This window comes from Tursiops truncatus, chromosome 6, assembly GCF_011762595.2.
Source record: "Tursiops truncatus isolate mTurTru1 chromosome 6, mTurTru1.mat.Y, whole genome shotgun sequence".
Taxonomy (NCBI): Eukaryota; Metazoa; Chordata; class Mammalia; order Artiodactyla; family Delphinidae; genus Tursiops; species Tursiops truncatus.
The window spans coordinates 62,354,834-62,377,343 of record NC_047039.1 but is presented as its reverse complement, the minus strand read 5'-3'; the positions used below and the strand labels follow the sequence as shown (position 1 = coordinate 62,377,343).

The following is a 22,510-nucleotide window of genomic DNA, read 5'->3' as shown; positions in this document are numbered from 1 at the left end:
AAACCTAAATGCTGACTGATGTTTAAATCATCATTTAAGGTGATGCCCGAGGAGCACTAGCTGATGAGCAGGCTCACTCCTTTTCAAGGGCCATACCAACTGCTCGCACAGAGATCCCCTAGGACCTCTCCTTGTCCAGCACGGGAGACAACAGGCCCTGTGTCCTTACAGAGGAACTTTCATTACACATGCATCGTCCCAATTTGTTAACAGGATCTGCCCTGTGAGGGCAGGAGCCAGGGTGTCTCTAAGATCCATGGCCCATTTCTTTCCCCATCTCCTGTGTCAGAAAACAGTGAGCTCCCCATCCATGTGGGTCCATCCGGAGCTCACAACCCAGCGCGGGGCGAGGGCCTGGCAGGATCTGGCTTCCACCTTCCTCTTCCCTTTGCTCACTGATTTCCAGCCCCCTGAGCCTCCTGTTCTCAAACGTGCCGAGCTTCTTCCTTCCTCCAAGGCGGCCGCACATGCTCTTCTCTCTGCCTAGAATCTTCTTTCCTCACTCAGCTACCAGTCCTTTGGGTCTCAGCTTAGCTTTCACTGCCTCGGGAAGCCCTCCTAGGACAGGTTGCCTCCCATTTGTATATAATCCCATAGAACCTGGCGTTTTCCTTCACAGCACGTATCTCTATTCTACAATAATCATTTGTGTGCATATTTATTTAAGTATTGTGTTTCCCCAAATGGTATTCTCTTTTTTGGGGGTGGGGGGTGTTGACCACTGCCTAGCACATATCCCGTGCATGAACCAAGAAACTTAAGATACAGGCAGAATAACACAAGGCCCAAATAACACAGGCAGGAGCTTTCAGAAAGAGCAAAAACTTTCTGATTGAGAGGGAATTAAGGGAGACTTCATGGAGAAGGATTCCAAGGCCCTGGAAGGATTAATAAGGCTTTCTACAGGAAGAGCGCAGGAAAATGGAAACATAAGTAGCACGTGAGGTTGAGAAAAGAAGTACATACAAATGAAGGAAGTGCAAAAGTCCACAGCAAATTCAAAACAAAATTAAGAACACAGAATATGCTGGAAAGACAGCCTGGGTCAATCAGGGACAGCATTAAGAGGATTTTGTTTTTACTCTACAGGTATGTGGAGTCATCAGAAGACAGTGTGTGTTAACAGCACTGTTTTGAATTCGCAATTTCCAAATGTACTGTGGGTATGAGGTGAGTTAATTATCACTAAAATTCTCTTTATAGCAATGTTCCCAGTGATTGGAGTTTTTGCAGCCACTGTGGCTTTCCCGCCTGTCTCACGATAGCACAGTACCTCTCCATCCTTGCCACCAGGATGCAGCTCTGCCGCTGCCAAACTGGCGACGGCATTCATGGCGGGCTGCACATCTCCAATGGCAGCTCCCAGGATGTCAGCCACAAGCACACACGCAGACTTATCCAGCACCACCTCTTGGGCGTGTCCTTGCAGGTAGCTTAGCAAAGCTGGAGAAATGGATTCTAAGAGTTCTCGCTGGCGGATCTCTGTATCTTTCTTACTGTGGTAACATGTTGAATGAAGAATTAAGGTAAGATAAATAGCAAAGGAAATATGGTGTTTTATTATCACAGAAATCTCTAAGGGCTTATAACAGTTTGTGCCATGCTCTGTTGTCTAATTTCTGTTGTGCATGTAGATAAGCAGTTTGAGGGCGGGATATCTGTCTTTCATCTTTGTGTCCCCAGGATCTGAACAGTGCCTGGCACAGAATGAGCGCTCAATAAGTGAAGCTTGCCTTGTGTAATACAAAAAAAAAAAAAAAATCCCGAACCAACCCCAAACCAAATAACGACAATAGCAAAATATCTTACAACACATGTTTAGACTACTTTATGGATTCTGCTCCCTACAGTACTTGACTAAGTGGTACCAGTTGCTTTAAACATAAAGCAAAACACACACCCGAGCGCCTGCTATGTGCTGGGCCTCAGAGGCGTTCTTTTGGCATGATGCTTTCATTTCCTTTTCAGGATAAAAACTTTAAGAATCTGCCAAAACTACAGGCTGAAAAATGGAATTCACCTTTGGAGTTTTAGAGAGGGAGGGAGCATGAGAGGTGTACACATGTGAGTAGATTTATGGAAGCACATGCCACTCAAAATGAATGAACAATCAGAGCAGAGGAATAAAGGGCCCAAGCCCTTTATTCTACTGTCCCTCACCTGTGTGCGTTACCGTCTCCTTTCTGCAGAACTTCAATGATCTCTCTTACTGTGTGTGCAGGATCTCTGGGGCTTAGTAAATACAACAGGACCTTCCTTCCATATTTGTCATTTACTATGTTAGGCAAGGAATTAATAATTTCCTGTAAAATTATAGAAAAAAAAGTGAATCTATATGCTTAAAATAAACTATTATTGGAATCTGAATGGTAAAGAAGGATACATAACTTTTCCCCAATGTACTTAATGAAAAATGTACAGCTAGTTCTGAAGTCGTCTCATTAAAGCACAAAGAAATTTACACTCGGAACACAGAACTGCCTCTCTACTGGGACTAGCATTACTGAACAATCCATTTGTATTTAACCGACCAAGCTCAAGAACTTAAAAAACATATGTCTAAAGGAGTTATCTCATTCATTGTAACCAATATTTCTTAGGCCACTATTACTAGGGACATTGCTTGCTGGGCCCACTGAGCAGATACAGTTAATTTGCAGCTGCACTTAAATGGAGCAGCAGCATTGATGACGACCATTCTTATTAGAATTTCCCTAATGAGATGTATGTGAAAGGAGATAAAGAAACTCTGTTAAATAGAACAAGTGGATAAAGGCTTTTAAAGTTAGGTTACTTACTCATGGCAAATGAAGGCTGTTTAAGTATCACGTGGAAAACAAAAAGAGCGGGGAGGGAAATAAATGCAGAAAGACTCCATGGAGCAGTTACAAATAATTGCATTCTATGACATCTCCAATCAACTTAACAAGAACAGTAACCTCCTTTTCTAGTTGTTTGATTAAGGAACAAAGGCAATGTCATCCCCACCCCAACTGAGCTCCTGTGTAGATTTGGCGATACTTGCAAAGACAGAAAAATCATTGTTTAAAAATTCGTTTATTCTACGTATGCAACAGAAAAATCATTAGTCTTTCCCTCTCTAACATTCCTATTTCTTACAGCAAACCTAATATTCGAAGCCAAGTGTGTCTGAACACCAAAGATTCTTCAGAACTGGCTGGGGTCACAGAAAGAATTCAGTCCAACCACCCAGCTTTACAGATGAGGGGCCCAGAAAGGGGGGAGGTGACCTGCAGGAGGACATGAGAGTGGCAGTGCAAGGGCTCTCACTAGTTCTGCTCCTCTGACTTCAACTCTAGTCTCTTTCAAAGAAAACATACACCCCATTCTTAAGGAAAGGAATTCTCCAGATGATATACTCAGATCTGCTATTCTCTTGAGTGCCTACTAATTACGAGATTAGTAATTTCAGTGCAGAAAAAAAAAACAAGCTAGTAAATAGGTGCAACAGATCTAACCACCTGAAAATGAATATAAATTTTAACCACTCAGAAAAAATGACTTAAAATTTCAGTACTAAAGGGGAAGACAGAAAAAAAATGTACATCACTTCATGGGGATGGGAGCTCTTTTGCAATTTCAAGGTAAACGAGTCCCAAAGTAGACTCAAAATACGCATTTTTGAAAAAGAGGCATTTAGTGCCACAAATATGGGCTACTTTTAGTGTGGCTTTATTTAAGGTTTAACCAACTCATAAAAGAAGATAAATGCTTTAATCAGTTTAAAGAGGAGACTGAGAATGATACATAGCTTAGGCTAATTTGTACAATCATTAAAAAACCTCCACAACTTTGCTGTCCTTAAAAAACCCTCTGGGGTATTATACCTTTAAAACACCTGCTTTGGGCTTCCCTGGTGGCTCAGTGGTTGAGAGTCCACCTGCCGATGCAGGGGACACGGGTTCGTGCCCCAGTCTGGGAAGATCCCACATGCCGCAGAGCGTTTGGGCCCATGAGCCATGGCCGCTGAGCCTGCGCGTCTGGAGCCTGTGCTCCGCAACGGGAGAGGCCACAACGGTGAGAGGCCCGCGCGTACCGCAAAAAAACAAAAACAACAACAAAAAAAACACTTGCTTTAAAAAAAAAAAAAAGGGAGGGGGGGAGTAGGCAGTGAAGAACATAAATGGCTGCTATTTATTTTTAATTAACTTTTCTTTTCTTGGCCTAGCAGGAAAAGGGGTGGCATGAAGCCAGCAATGTAGTCTTCAATGTACTTGATCTTCTCTGTGGGTTCTACACTTAAGGACTAGTGCATCGTATCTGGCTTGGGCAGAAATGGTTTCACCTTAACACAAGATGCATATAAAATCCATGCAAAAATACTACTCAAGGACTAGTGCCCAAATTCACTGAACTTTTACTACCTTTCAGTCTGTAATTAAGGAATTTAGAATCTACACTTATGTTGGTCTAAGATTCTTAAAAGAGTGCAATGTTTATAAACTAACAATCATATGAAACTAAAAAATGTTTACTTAAAAATGTGATATCAGTTAATTCTCCCCCAACTCCCCCTTATTCCTGGTTTCCTACCATCAAAAACATTCATCTTGGAAAAAATAAAACAGTATGAGTGATGCTATTTTATGGAGTACTAATTCATTTCTCTTTAACCTGGGTCACACACAGAGGAGAGAAATTTCTAGATGATCACCTGGAGAACACTGAGTGTCAAAACACGTAGAGATAGGGAAGAGGCAGCTACAGAGCAGTTGATTTGTGCTGAATTTGGTCTTTGGGTTCAAGCTGTGTAGCCTTTGGAAAATCCTTTAACCTCTCTATACATCAATTCCCTTATCTGCAAAAGGAAATGATACACCTGCCCCACCTGTGGGCCACTACCAGGAGCAAATCAGAAAATTCATGCTATAAACTGGAAACTGCTATAAAGTAATTATTTTCATATGGAAAACACCCATCAATATACAGCATCTTTAACTATGGAGGTTAAATAAAGCTGATGGGAGTCATGAGTTTGGCATCCTCAAAATAGCAAAGAGCCCCAACAATGAAGGTTCAAATGTAAAGGTTTTCAATTCACTTTCCCTCTTACTTAGAGAAAATCACAAGAAGGACCACTGTTGTAATATCTTCCCCTTATGCTTTACTCTAAAGCAGGTATGTAAACAGAAGAAAAGTGCGAGAAGAACAAAAGATCTCCCTTGTGAAAATGTGTGGCCATTCTGACCTTGTGTTGGACGCTTGTCAGATTCTTTGGCATTCTTGTTTTCCCAACCCTCTTTTAAAAGGGAAAGGGAAAGGTCAAAATGAAAGGTGAACACTGGAAGTAAGGTTAGAGCACATATGCATTTTCAGTGGAAGAAAGAAATGCAAAATGCAACACACATTACTGAGCACCATGCCCATCCATGGTGCGTGTTCCTCTATGGAAGGTTGTGTGTGAACAAAAAGAAACACAGGCTGACCTTAACCTTAAAGAGCTAAAATCTAGCAGAAGAGGCAAGAGGAACTCTTTAAAAGTTAAAAATAAAAATAAGAGATTTAAATAATGGATAAAAACAGAAGTGTAAGAAGAAGGTTAGATCACTGGCAGCGACTGCAGCCTCTTGAGTGTTTTGTTTTAAAAAATGCGGTGATTTTATACAAAAGTCCAACTTTTTGGCTGCACTCAAAAAATTGGGATGAGGTTATTAAACGTACAGAGTTTTGGTTTTGCAAGATGAAAAAGTTCTGGAGATTGGTTGTACAACAGTGTGACTCCACTTAATACCACTTAACTATATACTTAAAAATGGCTAAGATGGTAAATTTTATCACAATTAAAAAAGAAAAATAAATTGGAAGATCTATCACCATGGGGCTCACACTCCCAGAGGCTGGAGCCAAGGGTGGCTACCGCCTTGGACAGGGCATGTGCATTCTAGTCCCCCCCCCGCCCCTCCCAACCTGGCCTGCCTCACTCATTTACCTGCCTGGTCAATGAATGTTTCTGAGTTTGTAAGCCCTGGGTCGGAGCACAATTAACTGCTAAATGAATAGACGGCAAAGACAAAAATTATAAGAGTTGAGAGAACGGGGAGAGCAGGTCTGGCTGAGAGATCAGAAAACATTATCTGGAGATTGAATCGGAGCCTGGTCTTAAAGAGAAAAGGAGTGTTTGTTAGGCTATGATTTCAACCTGACATTTCAGGAAATCCAGTTACTCTGAATAGAATGCTTAGCAACACTAAGTTTTCTTGGCTATTTTTAAAAGCACTGCATAATGCAACAGGTTTTGTAGTGGCTGCGTGGGAAACACAGACACATGACTCTATATAACATATGGGCAGCATATCTGGCAACCCACAGTTCTGCTAAGTAAATGCCTTTGAGAAACGAGGAGACATACAAGAATGCTTACAGAATTATTTGGAATAGCAAAAAATAATATGAATGTTTAAAGTTACAAATACTATAAACAACCTAAATGTCCATCAACAGAAAAAATGGAAAAATCAACTGTGGTATATTCATAGAGTAAAAAACTATTTGGCATTGAAAAATGAATGGTTTAGAACAGTGGTGGGTAAACCATGGCCTGTAGGTCAAATCTAACCAGCAGCCTGTTTTTGTACATCCTGTGAGCTAAGAATATATATATATATATATATTTTTACATTTTAAAGTGTTGCTAAACAAAAAACAAAGCAAACAAGAATATGCGACAGAGACCATACACGACTCACAAACCCTAAAATAATTACTATCTGACCCTTTATTAAAAAAGCTTCCTGGGCTTCCCTGGTGGCGCAGTGGTTGAGAGTCTGCCTGCCGATGCAGGGGACACGGGTTCGTGCCCTGGTCAGGGAAGATCCCACATGCCGCGGAGCGGGCTCACTGAGCCTGTGCTCTGCAATGGGAGAGGCCACAACAGTGAGAGGCCCACGTACTGAAAAAAAAAAAAAAAAAAAAGCTTCCTGACCCTCCCTGATGATGACTCACAAACATAATGCCAAAAGGAAAAAGCAAGTTGCAGGAGAAAACACACATCACTTATACAGAATTTGTAAACATGCAAAGTAATACCATAAACATCTACATATAGCAAAAGGATAAGGGAATGCATGCAAGTAATAAGCACCAATCCATCACAGCAGAGGGGGGTGGGTACAAGGATTTGCAAAAAAAAAAAAAAAAAAGTACACAAAGGGCTTGAACTTCAACTGTATTTGGCAAGTTTTACTTCTTCATGCCCAATCAGGTGGGAGGCTGGGTGTACACTGTTATTATCCTTTATATCTTCTGTATAGCATCTTAAAGATACTACACTTTAAAGTATGTATCAATATTCACTCTCAAAGAGCAATTGGCCAGTGTACTTACTTCCTTTTTAGAGGATCACTGCTGTCAAAGCAGTTGCATCATACCAACAATTCCAGGGTCGGATTTTATAAGTATGTTTATTTTAGAAAGTACAGTAAGTGGGAAACAGTGTGTATCCATTTTGAAAGGTGAGGGCTCAACTGACCAGGCTGTGATTTCAACCTGACATTTGCAGGAGTCTGGTTACCCTGAACAGAATGTTTTGCAACACTAAGCTTTCTTGGGTATTTTTAACAAGCACTGCATACTGCAACAGGTTTTGTAGTGGATGGTGGGGAAAATGCAAGAGCAATTAGCATTCCATAATTTTATCACTGGCTACGTAGTTTAATGATACACAAAACCCGTTGAGCATTTGTCAGCTGGAGGCAAGACATCAGCAAATGAGGCCATTCTCAGGGAAAGCTGCCTTAAGTATGAGAAAGTCACTAGGAATGTGGGTTAAACAGTTGTGCTTATCAAACTGATAAGCACAAAGAATTAAAACTGTTTCAACAGTGACTTTAAGTGGGATAAATCTTTGGAAAAAATTAATCTAGCAGACAAATGTGGCAAATCCTGAAGGAAGTTTGGTTTCTCTTAAAATCCATTTGGAACAGTTATGCAAATTTTAGTTGTCATGAAAATATTAAACAAAAGCAAGCTTTCAATAGCCCAGCCTGTTTCCATTTTCATGAAACAACTTTATTCATTAGCTAATCTATGGCCTCACATTTCTGTCACTGGAATGAAAAACAATCATTATTGATTGGAGTCAAAAGGGTAATAAAGTCACAAGGAACATGTCAAAATACTCAGTTTGTAACATCAAAGTCCTGCCAACTTGTTTCTTCCCACAATCCTATCCCAAAGAAAGTCATCACAATCTTAAAACAGTCAAGGGGAAAGCTGGAAAATGACAGCAAGGGCATGAGAAATTCACACACTGGGACCTAGAGCTGGCATCTGAAAAAACAAATCTCCTATCCCTCCACTAGTCGGGACATTTTTCCTAATCAGCCAGCTCTAACTGGTCCAGATAGGCTACAAAGAGGCCACAGCACCACCACAGGCCAACAGGTAAATTCTCTTTCTGAACATCCATATGCTTCTCCCTGCAGATGGTGTGGAAGTCGCTTTTGTCACTAAGATTTCTGCAAGGGCCCCATCCATGTGTACCAACTTTCAAATGAATAATCTGTGTCTATACAGATTATATGCTTTTTAAAATATTTCCAGGTTCGGTCCCTGCTACCAATGTTGCAATTTCTTATGCCTTCCCCCGAAACCTCTATCATACACCTAACACAACTTGCATGCTAGAAATAAAGGAAGGAAAAATAAAAGAGGATCACAGAATCTCAAGTCAGAAAAGGGGCAGTCATTGCAGAAAGAAGAAAATTATTTCATAATACAGTTTTTACTTGGGTGTAGTTTTTATAAGAGAACAGCTCAGTTGTTCTGAAGGCAAATTTAGGGTTAAGTAAACCGCATTCAATTATTACCACTTTACGGTCATTATACCAGGCTAAAAAACTGAAATGAAAAAAGGAATCTAGTATTCTAATTTTAGTTAAAATTTTTAATCTAACTCTACACCAGCTTTCATGAAATCTCTAAGAAGCCATCACAATTGAGTGAACTTCATCAGTTTTTCTTCTCCAGTTCAAGTCAGGACAGATGTATCGATAAGCTATGCAGAGGCAGTTTCTCCAAAGGGAGAGAAAAAAGGTCATGGATAGCTTCTGCCTGGGTGGACATGAGTTCTTGAATAACTGAGGAATTACTATGAAAATAAATTTCCGATCAAATCTAAACACTGCATCGCTAATTTTTCTTTTAGTATGTTACGTGGTCTAAAAAGTCACATTACCCTAATTTAAGCAGTCTTTTACATATTTAAAGCAACATTAATTAGTAATAATCAAGTAACAGGATTATGGTTTGTATGGGAATAAAGCAACCCCCCAAAATAGGCTTAAGGCAACTAAAAAATAAATACTGGCAGAAAGTATTTACACATTTCAAAATCTTTACACATCTACGTGTGAAATCAAACTTACACACTCACAAATGATGTATCAATTTAAATTAAATTCAAGACTATGTGAATTACTTACTGATATGATTATCTGCTTCACAAGCTTAGTATCATCAATACAGTCAAACGCCGCCAATAAAACCAAGTGGGAGTATTGACCCTGTAGGAATTGAAAGCCAGTAAAGGTTAAAAAAATATACAGATTCTCCCTTTTCTTCCACCTAAGGAGTTACGTTAAAAGGTTATCACCCGGGGGCTTCCCTGGTGGCCCAGTGGTTGAGAGTCTGCCTGCCAATGCAGGGAACGCGGGTTCATGCCCCGGTCCGGGAAGATCCCACATGCCGCGGAGCGGCTGGGCCTGTGAGCCATGGCTGCTGAGCCTGCGCATCTGGAGCCTGTGCTCCGCAACAGGAGAGGCCACAACAGTAAGAGGGCCGCGTACCACGAAAAAAAAAAAAAGGTTATCACCCTGACGACGTATCCAGCATAATATAAAGGAGATGGATAAAAGTCATTCCAAAAAATGTGCTCTTATATCAGGACCTAGTTAATTATATTCTAGGGTAAGAAAAAGAAACAGGTAAGCACATCCTTCAATATTAAATAGCTGAGACTCATTTTTTTAAACTAATCAGAATATAACACCTCTCAAAAATAGGTATCCTGTTAATGAATAGCTACTTGAAAATTAAACTCAAAGAAAGTTACAGTGACAAGTGGGAAAAAAAAAACTAGAGTACTGCAATCATAAAAAAGAAAATATATAAACTTAGATATAATTATATATACAAAATATACATAATACACATACACAGAAAATCCTGGAAGGAAAACCACTGTCACCACTGTGTTGAAGGATTACAAATAATTTTTCATTTTCTTTGGTATATTGTACAATTTCTTTAAAATAATCCTATATAATTAAAATAGAAACACTAAAAAAAAAAGAACTAGAAGAATATACTTATATGCTGAATATGAGAGTAAGATAAAAACAATTGCTTTCAAAAAGGAGAGCAGCACGAGATCATACAAATATACATTAGGACTTTCAGAATCATTACTATTGAAATAACAATTTTTTCCATGATGCTGATATTGTTCCAAGATTTAAAGAACTTCTACTTTGTTAAAAAAAAAAAGGTTTTCAAAGCTTGTGGCATATTCCTTTTAAGTATCCCAGATGATGATATAAATCTTTTTTTACTTTAAGAGGGATTTGACTTTTGCTACCAGCCAACACTCATTCAGAGCCAGATCCGATGAATATGGCAGGAATAACATCTCAACTAGAAACAAACTGGAGAAAAACAACAAAGGTCTAACATTTTTACTATATATAAGACCAACAATCAACTAAGAATGGGCTAAGAACATGAAGAATCAGTTCACAAAGAGAAGTACAAATGGCTTTAAGCATATGAAATAATGCTCATTAATTAAGGACTATAATTAAAACAATGAAATACTATATCCCACCTGTCCTATACACAAAAGTGAAAGCCCTTGATAATATACTAATTTGGCAAAGGTTTGGGGAAGAGCAGGCACACTTTTATGTTGCTGATGAGACTGTAAAGTGGTTCAACCTCTTTAAGGGCAACTGACAACAACACTAAAAATTTTAAATGCATGTACTTTCTGATCCAGCAACTGTAGTTCTAGGGAGGTATCTTACAGACATGCTCCCACATACGAACAAAGGATATGCCCTGGAGAATTATCTGAAATAAAAAACTAGAAACTAACATGTCTGATAGTAGGGACTTGTTAAATGAACTATGGAAGTCATATAATAAAATATCATAAAGTCATTAACAAGAGAGAGGTAGATGGATGAATATATATTGACATAAAATGACCCCTGAGATGAATTAAATGAAGGAAACAAAGTAGAGAATGTTGTGCATATAGTACACAACCACAGGTTTATGGTTTTTTAAGTCCCACACACGGAAGCACACCCAAGCGTAAAATCTCTCTGGGTGAATACAAAAAGTGGAACAGAATTTAAATGAGAAATAGACAATTCTACAATTATACTTGGAAGTTTGAACACACTTCCTCAGCAACTGATAGAACTAGACAATGATAAGTAAAATCAGTAAAAACATCCATGATATGAAAACACTACAAACCATTTTGATCTAACTGACGTTTATAGAGGACTACACCCACATATTCTTTTCAAGACATTAACGTAGACCATCCATTGGTCCATAAAATAAGTCATTATAAATTTCAAAAGACTGAAATAATACAGAGTGTATCAAGAAATCCCTAATATTTGGAAATTAAATACTTCCAAATAACCCACAGACCAAATCCATGGGTTATATCAGTTTATCTCACTCCTTTAGAAGCAACTCCTTGAGATAAAAGAGACACTGAATTGTTAATTTGCTAACATCGCAATACCTTGTGGGGATGAGGTTGTCCAAAAAAATTTACTGTTGATGTAACCAAATTGTAAAATTAAAACAATCTAATTTTATTACAAAAGAGTGTCTTTTACTATTAATACCTTTCAGAACTTTTTTTCTGATGTCATTTTATTTTTATATTTTTATTTTATATTGGACTATTGTTGATTTACAATGTTGTATTAGTTTCAGGTGTATAGCAAAGTGATTCAGTCATACATATACATATATCCATCTTTTCTTCAGAATCTCTTCCCATCTAGATTATTACAGAATATTAAGTAGAGTTCCCTGCGCTATACAGTAGGTCCTTGTTGATTATCCACTCTATATAGTAGTGTGTATATGTTAATCCCAAATCCTAGTTTATCCCTCCCTTCCACCTAATAGAACTTTCTATTAACATTCTATTTTTACTCATTTCTGATTTAAAATATTCAAACTAAAATGTTATACAAAAAGATTTACTTAATGATGAATTATGAATCATAAAATTCTCTCATACTCTGAAAACTCCTCACTAGAGAGCCTCTTATTTCATTTTGTTACAGCCAAGTTAGCTGCCTTCTATGTGGTTTTATACTAACTCTCTTCCTAGTCTTGAATCCTACAGAAGACAACAGATATGTATACAATCACAGAGCACCAGTTTATCTGAATTTGAATTAGCATTTACTATATCAAGTATTCACTAGATGCCAGTAGTTCTTATTGGAGTTTTCAGAGGGAAAAGTTGTTGATATCACTAATTTTAGTTCACCTGTAAATTAGAAGCTATAAAACATAATATATAAAATAGTTCAAAAATTGAAAACTAATGCTTACTACTACATATATTTTAGAATTATTATGGAAAACTATTTAGTATTTAAATACACAGAAATACTATTTCTTGAGGCAACTAATCCTTTAGAAAAAACTTTTTATATCCTCCAATTTCATTCGAAAAGCTGTTATACCATCTCCAAAGGATCCCAAAGAATTATAAAACTTAACTAAAATTTTCTTTGACCACACTACAAATTTAATCTAAGAAAAGAGACAAGTTTCACTTTCTTTTATGTTTTGGTGGTAATGAAAATTGGTAACAAGTTTCTGAAGTGCAATTTACCTAGAGACTAAATATCAGGTCTTCAAAACTTATCTAATAAAAATGGAAAATTGCCACAGTACAATGTTAAATGAAAAAAGGAGAAATTCATTTTGTGTAAATTTAATAATATATAAAAAGACATGTATATGCATAAAAATAGATTATAACAAAATGAAACAATAAATAATTTTCTTGGTAATTTTCTGAACTTTTCAAATTTCCTATAATAGATATAAATACATTTTATTGTTAAAAATAGTTGAAAGAAATACGTAGGTTTTTTTTTTTTTTTTAAGAATTTTTTTTTTTTTGATGTGGACCATTTTTTTTTAAAGTCCTTATTGAATTTGTTACAATATCGCTTCCGCTTTATGTTTTGGTTTTTTGGCCCCGAGGCATGTGGGATCTTAGCTCCCCAACCAGGGATCAAACCCACACCCCCTGCATTGGAAGGCGAAGTCTTAACCACTGGACTGCCAGGGAAGTCCCCAAGAAATATGTAGTTTTTATACTTACATTAGCCACCTTTTCAACATAAGTCTTCATTGTTTTCACAATCACTTTCCTGTCCTTAAAAAAGAAAAATTGTCTCAATGAACTTATAGCTACAGGTTTAGTTATGGATTAGTTATAGATTAAGGTATTTCATAGTTAAAAATTTTATATAATATTAAACTTTCATTGGAGTGGCATACTTTTCATTAGTGAAAATAGTTATTCAACCAGAACCAAAAAATGCAATACACTATAAGTCCTCTCAGAGCTATTATAATCTTAGACTTCTATGTGACAATCCATTGAGACATAAATATGGAACCATAAAATTATTAGTTGCAAGGCAAACCTAGTGAAACTACCTCCTTTTATAGTAAGAACTGAGATCCCTCTTCCAATGTCTGAACTGTCTTCACATGCATAAAAGTCTAGCATACAGATGGCATTCAATACATTACTTGTTGAGGAGAAATTAAATTTGTATTAAAAAGTGGACGAAAGAAAAAAGTGGACAAAATACAACTGTCTTTTAAAGGCAGAATTATACCAATCAAGGAAATGAGGATAATTTCTGTTAAGCTTCTATAATTAATATGGATCATTACTTTTTCCCTCAAAGTACTTAAGAACCATGGGAGCAAATGCACAGCTGCTTATTTTCTTCTCTTTCCTCTCCCTCTCCCACAACAAGATCATTAAATGAGGAATCAAAGAGGCTGACAGGTACCAAAACTTCTATAAACTTAAGCCTAACATAAATAGTGTGTTTACTTGCTTGACACACGCCTCCCCATATGAGACAACCCAAGGTTTTCAAACTTTAAGAAGACTCCAGAAGAGAAGAAACAAAAGGCTCAAAGGGGAGCCAGTTTCTGTGAGGCCTTGAGGCACAACTTTGCAAAGATAATATTGTTGTGCGCAAGAGGGCAAAACCCCAACCCCAAGGAGACCGAAAAAGTCTAAGGAGAGGCAAGTCAAGCCCTGACTGACGCTTACCTTGGGCGTGCCGTGCCACAGGCAGTGCATGGCCACCCTGGCACCATCGTGTGTGTGCGCCAGGTATACCACTGCTTCTCGGATGGCTTCAATCACTTCCTGGGGAATAAATGCAGTTCAGGGCTTTGGTTTACTCTTTCTTTTTACTTTCTCACAATCTGTCTACTAAGGAGCAGTTATGCACAGAGAATGAAAGGCAGAAAGTATAGGTAGCAAACAATTTAACAACCGCTTCCTGGAAACATTCTTTTCCATCAAGAGCAGTAAGTCCTGCTGGCAGGCAATTTCTATTAAAATCCCTGAGTTTTACCAATGTCTGTTCAAAAAAGTACGTATACGGTTGACCCCGAGTGCGATTTGAACCAGGCGGGTCCACTTACACGTGGATTTTTTTCAGTAAATATGTACTATAGCACTACACCATCTGAAGGTGGGTAAATCCGCAATCAAAACTGCTGATGGGGAGGGCTGATTATAGGCGGATTGTCCACTGAGGGGGACGGGAGTGTCGGCACCCCACCCCCCGTGTTGTTGTAGGTCAACTGTATACATATAGTATATTCTAAAGGACTTCTCAAGAAAAAGAAACCTAAGAGTTGGCTGTGGGAAGAAGGGAGTTTTTAATAAAAAAGCCAGATAAAATAAATAAAATTTCTTCCCTAAAAGAGTCATGTATATAACAAGCAGAAAACCAAAACACTCATTTTGTCTGAAAAAGTTTTTCTTTTTTAATTTATCACTGGATTACCTCTGGAAATCATATTAATAATTCACCATAAAGACACTTAAATAACATTTCTCTAAGAAATATTTACCCCTACATTAACATTTAGACTAGGTCTTCACTAGGCCTTTACTCAATGACCTTTAAGTAAAAACCCAATCACTAGTTTATTACAAGGTAATTTTAGCTTATTTTTAATCTTCATTCCTTATTTTCAATGTATATAATTTCATAATTATATTTGGAAGTCTAGCATATAGGACATAAGTGAGTTCTGCCAGCTAACAGCTGCGGGGCCAGTTTAGTCCATTCCCAATTTTAAAATTTATATTAAATAAATACAAAGTCTCCTGCCAGGAAGGAGAAAAGTGGCCTATTTTGATCAATAAGGAACAGCAATTTCACCCTTAACTATCTCACAATCTTTTTCCAGGATAAATCTCAAGAACACAGCTTTCAGCTTACATACCTGAACTTATGAATCTCTTCAAAGCTATCCAGTTGGGGAGTTAAACAGATATTCCAATTATGCTTCTTTTACCTCCAGAAGTTTTTTTTTTAAAAGTCTCTCTATTGAAAATGCCCCCAGGGCCACAAAGACCTGTCTGATTATTTTATATTCGCACTAAGTTCCCAATGATTTTTTGCTATTACTAAAACATATTCAACATTAAAAAGATAAAGACTTTCTACTATGGAATATATTCAAATGATTATTTTCTCAGTTCTGAAAATAAAGTCCTGCCTCAGTAAATCCAGAACTGTGAGGTACTGTGCTGTGCCAGAACAAGAGAGAAATCCCCTAAAGAGAATCAGCAGCTGCTGTGGTCACTGAACCACGTGCTTAGGTAGGCAGCTACTCTTGGAAAACTATTCTGCATGTCAATTTTGAGAGGGTCAAAATTCCTATGAATGTTTAATCTGGCATATTTGTTAAAAAGACGTGAGTCTCGTTACTTGCTTATCGCTTATTATTAGAATGAGAACAAATGGATGATGAGTTTACAGTATGATGAGGCAAGCAAAATTCAGGGGACTAAATGAATTCTCATCTATATTCCCATCACTGACTTGAAGGGCAGTACAATGTACCTTCACTCTCATGTAAGGTCCAGTTTTTCACGGTTCACTTAGTGTCCTCCCGTAACCTTTTAACACCAATATAATTTTTTGTTTTTGTATCAATACAGGTGAATTTTGAACTCCCTGAATGCTGAATATTCCTCCATGTTAGTTAATTTTCTGATTAGGTTAAGCTAGAGGATGCTCTCTGGATTATAATTAAAATATAAAAATTCAATGAAACTGATAAAATTATGGTCAATTCTACTGTCTTTCTGGCAAAAATCTAAATGGAATTAGTAGACTTCTTCAAAGGGAGTTTAGCACATTATCTTTTCTAAATAAGGAAACAATTCTTTAAAATTTTCAAGAGCCAATATACATCAAAGCAGTATTCCACATTTTTTACACAGTTCTACATGTTTCAGTTTAAAACCTAAAACCGAGAACTTACTGATCTCAGCTTTGGGGGTGCATAGGTAAAAAAGTCCAAGAATACTTTATGTACCAGTGAGTGCTTAATCACAGCTTCTCTGAAAACAGAAAAAAAGAAGAAAAAAAAGTCAGAAATGGTACCACAATAATACAGAGATAGGTAACCTCGGTCGCCCTAAAATAATCAAAACAAGTGAAATGGTTTTAGCAAATGTCATTTGTCATAAAATAAATCATATCTTTAGCAATACTAAGACTAAAAAAAAAAAACTTTTAGACCTATTAAAATATATATAGGTCTTGGTTGCCATCTACAACCAAGACCAGAGTACAAGTTTCTAGTATCTAATCAGCAAATATGAAATTATCATTCAAAATACACTCGACTTTCTTAAATAAGGACATCTATATTCTTTTACACAACAATGGACATGTGATTAGAAATCCACATGTAGACTATTTTTTAATGGCTATTTTCTTTCTGTCAAGCCTCCTTTATAATGCGTCAGTTTCACAAAATCATTTTAGCAGTTAAATCCTAAATAGATCAAAACAGTATCAGCAATTGCAACAATACCTAATTGATCCAAGCCTCCTAGTGTGACACTTGGTGAATTCAGGTGTACAGTGGAGGCTAACGATCAGGCACCAAAGACTTCAAGTTCACACGGAGTGTCCATGGAGACGGCAAAAACATGTTGTTTTTAACAGCAAAGCACTGTTCTGAGCACTTTGGAAATATTAGCCCATTTAACTTCATAAAACTCTATGAAATATATACTATTATTATCGTAATTTTACAGATATGGAAACTGAGGCACAGAGAAGTTAAGTTGCCCAAGGTCACAGGTAGTAACTGAGAGAGGCACCAGGATTCACACCCAGGAAGTCTGGTCCCAGACGTAATGCCCTAACCACTCCACTGTGGTACAAATTCCACGAAGGCCAAATGCATGGGCTTTTAGGTCTCACAATCCAATTTAAATAACAGACTATAACTGGGAAACTATCCACCTTTTCTCTGCAAAGGCTATGTAAAACTTTCCTCCTTCAAATGCCATTTGTTAAGAAAAAAAAAAACCAGCTTCCTTACTTCTGGGCCATTGGAGTTAGAATCTGTTTCATTTCATCCATGATAAGCTCTAGTTTTTCTGGTTGTACCTCTAATACTTTGTCCAGAGTTGGGTGATCTGCTGACTGCAACAGAAGAAAAATCAAACCCTTCTAAATTTAATCAAGTTTCTTCAACTTCGGAACAAAGAAAATCAATTATTGTCATTTTACATAAACTTAAATTTTTAGATTTGCCATATTTACATAAAAAAAGCCCCGCTGTAGATACACTCACAGGGTAATTTTTGATTATCTAATTCTCATTCTATACACCCACCATCGTACTTCCAGAGCCAAGCTAAATAACCAACCAGCCAGTTCATACTTGCCAAGCACCTAGCATGTGCCTAATCATAAGATCAAGTAGTCAGTTAACAAATTCTTGCTACCAGGTTTTGTAATTAGCTGGATATTCCTATAGTGACTGTGACAAAGGAAACAAAGCAGTAAGTTCAACCCAGGGGCTGAAACTGACTAGCAGAAGAAACTCAGGAATCAATCCATCTCCCTTGAGATAAATATGTGTATTTGTATCCTAAAGTCTGAAACTGATCCTTTAACTGTCCTAGTCCCATTACTAGCCTTGTACTAAATCCAAGGTTGGGTCTCTCTACTCTGCTTCCTCTCTGCATATGACCCGGGGAAGGGTAATCCACAAACATGAGGAAACATGGGAGAAGGCAGCAACAGGGAGCTCGATGCCCTTCAACCAGAGCTGGTTAAGGGGTGTTTACAGAGCTTCACTGACTATTAAGAATCTTCTTCCTTGGTCTATCTGACTGTAGAAACAGAAGTACCAAAGCATTACACACAGTACTTGGGAAGGAGTAACAAAAGTAGTTTTAATTTATAGGGGATTTAAAGATTGTGCTCTAGGAGAATGAAATGTAAGTATGATCACTTGCTTATTACACCAGAGACAAAATAATCCAAGAGGATAAAGGCTATGAGGTAGTCTCTTAAAGGAACAACCAAAGTAAAAATACATTCTGAAAACAGGGCATTGGAAGGTAAGGAACAGCACACAGAGAAAATAAAATCTCTAGGAAAAATGTCTTGAAATGTCACCTTGTAAAGCTGAAATGTGTTCCCATAGAGCTCTTCTGTCAGCATGTTCCTCTGCTCCAAGATGGCTTTATCATTGTAGGCGTACTCCACGATGGCGGACGCTTCCGCATGCCGCAGCATCTTCCTCACGTGACCTTTAAAGCTTCTCATTATCTCTGCAATCTGTGCTTTACTCCTAAACCCAGCGTGACCATGGGAAAAGAGAAGTGACAGAAGGAGAAAGATGGGTGGCAACAAAACATAACACACTTCTTCCGAGACCAGCTCATCATTGTGTGTGGAGGTGGCTAACACAGAGAAACGCTACGAGAAGGAAAATCAAATTGCCTTGTATTTCTACCTTGTATTTCTTTCTTTTCTTTTTCTGTTTTTTTTCTTTTTTTGGCTGCGCTGCACGGCTTGCAGGATCTTAGTTCCCCAGCCAGGGATGGAACCTGGGCCCTCAGCAATGAAACTGCGGAGTCCTAACCACTGGACCGCCAGGGAATTCCCTCTTCCTTGCATTTCTAAGTGACTCGGGGGCCAGCCTGCCTAGGTTTGAAAAGACCTAGGGTCTTACCAGCTGAAAGACCCCGGGCAAGGTATTTCACCACTCTGTGCCTCAGCTTCTCTAGTCATAGAATAGAAAGAATAAGGTTGATGTGAGGATAAATGAGTTAGGATGCACTGAGAACTGTTACGAGCACATAGTAAGTGCTCAATAAATGTCAGTTCCCATTAGTAAATTGTTCAGCTTAAAAGAAGCGGGGTAGAAGGAGAAAAGGAGACGGTAAAAGTCAAACATGCAGGATAATATGAATAAAACATATGCCAGGATTCTCTTTTTTTTTTTTTTTTTTTTTTTTTTTTTTGGTACGCGGGCCTCCCACTGTTGTGGCCTCTCCCGTTGTGGAGCACAGGCTCCGGACGCGCAGGCTCAGCGGCCATGGCTCACGGGCCCAGCCGCTCCGCGGCATGTGGGACCCTCCCGGACCGGGGAACGAACCCGTGTCCCCTGCATCGGCAGGCGAACTCTCAACCACTGCGCCACCAGGGAAGCCCCAGGATTCTCTTTTAAAACAGGGCTTAATCACAAATATTTCTATTCTATCCTAAAATAATCAAGCGGCCAGTAATTCTAGTCAGGAACACAGTTTTTGAAAATTTGTCAGCTGTACTTTTTGTTGTTGGTTAGCATATTTTGGCCCATTATTATACTTGAGACAGGAAGACAAGTATCAATTCCACCTAGTTTAGGAAATCCTCCCATCTCAACATTTCCTAACCCACTAACCCTGCTTCTGAGCCTACTCACCTGCCCCTCCCATCACTCCATCTTCCAAATAACTGGTGACTAATTTAAAGTTCATTATAACCATTTCTCTTCTTCCAGGGCTTCAAGATATACTCGTAAGAACAATGAAGACAATACCATCATTGTACATTAATTTTAATAACATTAATTTTTTAAGACCATACTCATGGCAAACATCACAAGCATCTGCTTAAGCCTCCTATTATGCAACTTTTAAGCAACATTTATTTGCACACAATAGGTATCCACACCTTTAAAAAACTAATAAAAAATATTTTATAAATAGAACAACTCACCCATACATGAGAAACTTCTTAACAATATTTCTGGAATATTTAGCTTTACTTAATTCAACCAAATCACCTGAAAAACAAAATACATTACATTAATGATAACCTCATTCCAGTCCTCCAGAAACAAGGGAAGAACTAACTGCACAATCTTGGGAACACAAACGAATAACTCCCTATTTGTCCCAGGCAAAAAATACAAATAAACAGCAAAGGTCCTGCAGAGGACACACTGCTATCCCTCAACAGAATTCTTTTCCAGGACAGTGTTGGGTATTTCAAGAGAAAACAAGCGACTTCTTACAAACAATTACGAAATATATATAAGAAATACCTCGTAGTTCTTCAAAAGCCTGTTTCCTCTGCTCTTCGTTGCCATACTGAATGTAACACTGGATCACACGAGTTGAATCATGTGCAAACGCAATCTGCAGGAAAACAGGTGGGGCCTTTAGACAAATTCTCTCTGAAAATATATGTTTCTATCATATTATTTATGTTGTATTGCTGCCTCTTTTACAATTCCTTGTGAGGAAAAAAAAGTAGGGTCTTCATAGCTAATCAAACCTAGGTTACTTGGGAGTAGAAATTCTTGTTTAATTGTTCAGAATGGCATTCTTTGGTTTTGCTGGCTACGGTACAGCATCGAGACAGGAATGCATTTAAGTATTCTGCAAGATTCTATCATTATAATTCAAACCAAACCTGTCTAATGATTATACACACTTCATTTTTCATTTCTCTGATAGTTACTTTCCCTAAAAGAGGAATTTTTCAATGCAAAAATTCTATTATTCTATGATTTTTCTAAAAATATAAATGATCTAAGAATGTTTGGCTTTGGCAACCAAAGTATTACTACATAAGTAATTATACCTAATTATTGTAATAATCTAGATACACATTGGCAATTACATTATGAGCTAATCACTCCATTTCTCACATTTTCATTATAATCCCTGAACATACATCCAGTTATATTCCTAGAATTTCAAATCTGATTCTCCAACCCAAGCCCCCTCACAACTATTGGATGGATTAGATCCTCACTGAAGGACTTGCTGATCAATTTTCTAAAGCAATAACCGCAGATAATCAGTCATGCACTATTATTTTTTATATGCTACAGTCTACTTTAATAGTGCTTATTACTCGTTGCTGAGTCTGTCTTTAAATTTTTAAATTCTAACAAGTCAGAAGGTGAAGGTATACCTTCATTAAAGTCATGGATTTCCGAAGAATTTCCTTAAGGGAGATTTGCATAGACATTTTTGATAAAACTTTAAAAATAATTTTTAAAAAGAAATAAGGCTGTTTTGTGCATATGTTGATTACCTACTATGTAACCAATATATGTGCTTAAGTATATTTTTCTCATTTAAGCTCAAAGCAACCTTAAAAGTGGGCTGTTGTTATTAGCACTTTATAGATTAAAGTAAGTTTATGAGAAGTTAAGGAACTTGCTATCCTTGGGACCCTGGGGATGAAACTCAAATTCTCTGAGCCCAGATGTATCAAACGTTTAATAGGGATGATGACTAAGTTAAAGGATACAAAGTATGCACTGGTTAGCATAATTCCTAGCACACAGTAAATAATCAATAGGCTGTTATTGTCTAAAGGCACACGTATGTTAAATAGCAGAGTGGGTATCTGAATACCAGACTAACCCCCAAGTCCATGGGCATGCAGTAATAACCTAAGGGTAATTGGGAAAGGATCTTGAGTGTAAAGTATTTATAAATTGAGTGTAACAGACTACTGCTAGAGACGAGGAGGAGTTCCGACTAAAAAGACCTTGCTGGCTTTAAGAAAGCAGCAGCTGGGAACTCACTATTTTAAGACAGTCCTTCAAACTGCAATATAGCATCTGGTTAGACCCATGTACGTGGTTCGGCAAAGGCTGCCCCTCAAGGGTCTCCAAACATACTGAGTCTGTTGGCTTACAAGTGAATATCACTAAGTATTTATCCAAATACACAAGAATCAACAGAAGTTTACTATAAAACAGGATTAAACAGCAACAACAAAAATCAATTCAGAAGTCCCAAATCTATTATAAAGATCTTTGCATGATGCTTGTAAACGCAGGAAGAAAGTAATCATGTGTTTGCATCACACATACAAAAGAGCCAGCAGTTTAGAACATATAA

At 37.7% G+C, this 22,510-nt stretch overlaps 1 protein-coding gene across 11 annotated transcripts in view; it reads right to left on the bottom strand.

The window, feature by feature from the left end:
* PUM3 (pumilio RNA binding family member 3) overlaps positions 1 to 22,510 on the bottom strand; it is a 95,723-nt gene that overhangs the window by 25,159 nt on the left and 48,054 nt on the right. For 10 of the 11 annotated variants that reach the window (XR_012332510.1, XR_002176317.2, XM_073806162.1 and 7 more), the window contains 10 exons: positions 20,692 to 20,785; positions 20,364 to 20,430; positions 18,774 to 18,948; positions 17,686 to 17,789; positions 16,612 to 16,690; positions 14,372 to 14,470; positions 13,397 to 13,450; positions 9,444 to 9,524; positions 2,161 to 2,303; positions 1,274 to 1,496 (listed from right to left, as the gene is read on the bottom strand). Coding sequence is in view for 9 of the 11 variants with exons in the window: in XM_073806162.1 (XP_073662263.1) it covers positions 1,274 to 1,496; positions 2,161 to 2,303; positions 9,444 to 9,524; positions 13,397 to 13,450; positions 14,372 to 14,470; positions 16,612 to 16,690; positions 17,686 to 17,789; positions 18,774 to 18,948; positions 20,364 to 20,430; positions 20,692 to 20,785 (1,119 nt within the window). In the remaining 2 variants the exon portion in view is untranslated. The remainder of the gene's footprint in view (positions 1 to 1,273; positions 1,497 to 2,160; positions 2,304 to 9,443; positions 9,525 to 13,396; positions 13,451 to 14,371; positions 14,471 to 16,611; positions 16,691 to 17,685; positions 17,790 to 18,773; positions 18,949 to 20,363; positions 20,431 to 20,691; positions 20,786 to 22,510) is intronic. The other variant, XM_073806165.1, reaches the window with a different exon arrangement.